This window comes from Capsella rubella, unplaced genomic scaffold (genome assembly GCF_000375325.1).
Source record: "Capsella rubella cultivar Monte Gargano unplaced genomic scaffold, Caprub1_0 scaffold_7, whole genome shotgun sequence".
Classification (NCBI taxonomy): Eukaryota; Viridiplantae; Streptophyta; class Magnoliopsida; order Brassicales; family Brassicaceae; genus Capsella; species Capsella rubella.
The window spans coordinates 7,786,227-7,788,719 of record NW_006238917.1 but is presented as its reverse complement, the minus strand read 5'-3'; the positions used below and the strand labels follow the sequence as shown (position 1 = coordinate 7,788,719).

General features: G+C 29.9%; 1 protein-coding gene across 1 annotated transcript in view; it reads left to right on the top strand.

The window, feature by feature from the left end:
- Positions 1-1,060: 1,060 nt before the first annotated feature.
- The window catches only part of LOC17879615 (replication protein A 70 kDa DNA-binding subunit C), a 1,868-nt gene continuing 435 nt past the window's right edge, over positions 1,061-2,493 (top strand). Inside the window, exons 1-5 of the mRNA XM_006285393.2 lie at positions 1,061-1,384; positions 1,474-1,741; positions 1,829-1,925; positions 2,000-2,124; positions 2,202-2,278. Of these exons, the coding sequence (XP_006285455.2) occupies positions 1,238-1,384; positions 1,474-1,741; positions 1,829-1,925; positions 2,000-2,124; positions 2,202-2,278 (714 nt within the window). The 5' untranslated portion in view covers positions 1,061-1,237. The remainder of the gene's footprint in view (positions 1,385-1,473; positions 1,742-1,828; positions 1,926-1,999; positions 2,125-2,201; positions 2,279-2,493) is intronic.

The window sequence follows — 2,493 nt, the reverse complement described above, 5'->3', positions numbered from 1 at the left end:
AGTTATTTTTGGAAATTTTTATTAAGATAATAAGTATGTATTAAATTTGAAAATTGTTTTAGCTATTTTCGAAATAATTAATAGAGATTTTCTTAACTATTTTTTCGCAATAATAAATATTTGTTTAATTTGAAGATTTTCTTAAGTATTTTCGAAAAATTTTAGGGAGATTTTCTTGTTTTCATTATTGATTTTTAAACTATTTAAAAAGAAATATTAATACCAATGGCAGAACCTTGTAAATAAGTGAGCAAAGCAAGGGTTTTTTCATAAGTTGCTGCAAAAATGTTAATATAGATATAATTATCAAGTTACCCAATCCATAGAAACTATAGTAATGTCATAATAAATGGATTAAAAAAAGTTTTTAAAAAAAAATTGTAATGTTAAAAAAAAAAAAAAAAAAAAAAAAAAACTTACCCAATCCAATTGCGCCACGTGGCGTATCTTAGCCCACTAAATGTATCTTCTCCGGCATACGTATCTTAGCAATATTAATGTTTTTGATTTATTTTTTTGGATTAAAACCCCTAAATCCTTCTTAAAACCTGCCGATATTGTTGGTCTAACATATAAATCTATACTATTAATTGGGGATCATTTTTTGTGTTTGTTGCCAAACAAACCTGAAAAAAAAATATTACAAAAAATGTGATTGTAAATCTATTGCCAAACACACCCAACTTTTTAAAAAAACAGTCTTCAAAATCGTAATTATAGGCCTATTCGCAGGGCCCAAATGTTGATCTAAACATTTTTAAAAATCTTAACAATCTAGATACCATAACTGATTTATACCTTTTAATTCGAAGCATAATTTTCTCCAACCAAAAAATGTTAACAAAATCTTCTTGCAGTTAACATTTTCGAAAACAATAATTAATTTTCCATCGTCTTACAATAACCATTGTCGATGACCATTATTAGTTATTGCCTTTCTTAAAACAAATTATGCCTAAATCAAAGCAAACCTCTATATTCATGGAGAATAATGAGAAAAAATATTCCTAAAATTACGAACAAACTCATAACTACCATAATCTTCATCATATATGCAAAACTGATTATTGCCATATAGCCAACAAAATCGATTTTCGAGAACATCTAAACGATATCTTTGAGAATATGCCATAGAGAATATGCCATATCTTTGCAACCAAGTAAAGGCCGATCTATAAATAGTCAAGCATATGTTACTAATACACATACACATTAAACCTAAAGCGACTTAAAAACAATGGCAGCAAAGGAGTGTTTCACCGAGCTATCAGACATCAAACCATTCAAGACATCATGGAAAATAAGAGTGAAGATCGTCCACACATGGAAACAGTTCACTACTTACACTGGAGAGACAATCGAGATGATCTTGGCTGATGTAGCGGTAAGTGTTTCGTCCAATCCTGTAAAACATACATAATTTACTGCTTTGTTAGCTAACATGTTTAATTGTTTTTTTCTTTGGTTTTACAGGGAATACTAATTCATGCAACCATTAAAAAACAACAGTTGAACAAGTTTCAACGACTAATTGTTTTTGGAGAATGGAGAGTCATTGAAAACTTCCAACTCACTAGAGCATCTGGGAAGTTTAGAGCAACCAAGCATACATACAAAATGTCGATAATGAATTCAACAATCATTACTCGATGCCAGTCTTTGTCTAATGATTTTTATGTTGATCTTGCTGCATTTGACAACATACTCGCTGATGATGTTCTTAATGAACACATACTCATTGGTAAGTTATCTTTAATCATGCGTATATTTCAGTCACAATTTATTATTCAAGAAGTAAATACTTCATAATCTATTTTTTCCTTCTCAGATGTTCTTGGTCAGGTAGTATCTGTTGGGCAGATGAAAACGTCTTCACAAAATGATAAACCAAAAAAAAGGTTGGAGGTTGAGTTGAGAGATACCAGGTAATTCACCTACACTTTAAAAATTGGAATTCCTTTTCTAGAATAATGATAACAACTAAATGTTTATTTTACAGTGACCAGCGGCTATCATGTACTCTATGGGGGAAATTTGCAGATTCAATGTGGGAAGCATGTAGAAAAGAAGAACGTGGAATTGTCATATGTTTGCTTCGATGTGCTAAAATCAATACTTACAATGGTAAGAATGTTTGCTTATTGTAAACTAAATATTATGCGATTTTAAAGCTACTAATCTCTGATTATTTGTAATAACAGGTGATAGATCTGTCTCAAATGCATTTGACATGTCTTTAATGCTACTCAACCCAGACTACACAATAGTCAATGAATTTGTGGGGAAGTAAGTGTTTTTAAAATTTTAAAAATAGTATACATGTAATCGTCTAAGTATTTTTATGTTAGTTAAATCTTTCTAACCGTGTATTTGTTGTATCCTATTTATATAGCTTGCCAAATGATAATTTACAAATCACCTTTCAAGACAAAAACACATCATCTATCAGAGAAGGAAAGGATAAGGATGATTACATCAATCAATTCCCTATGA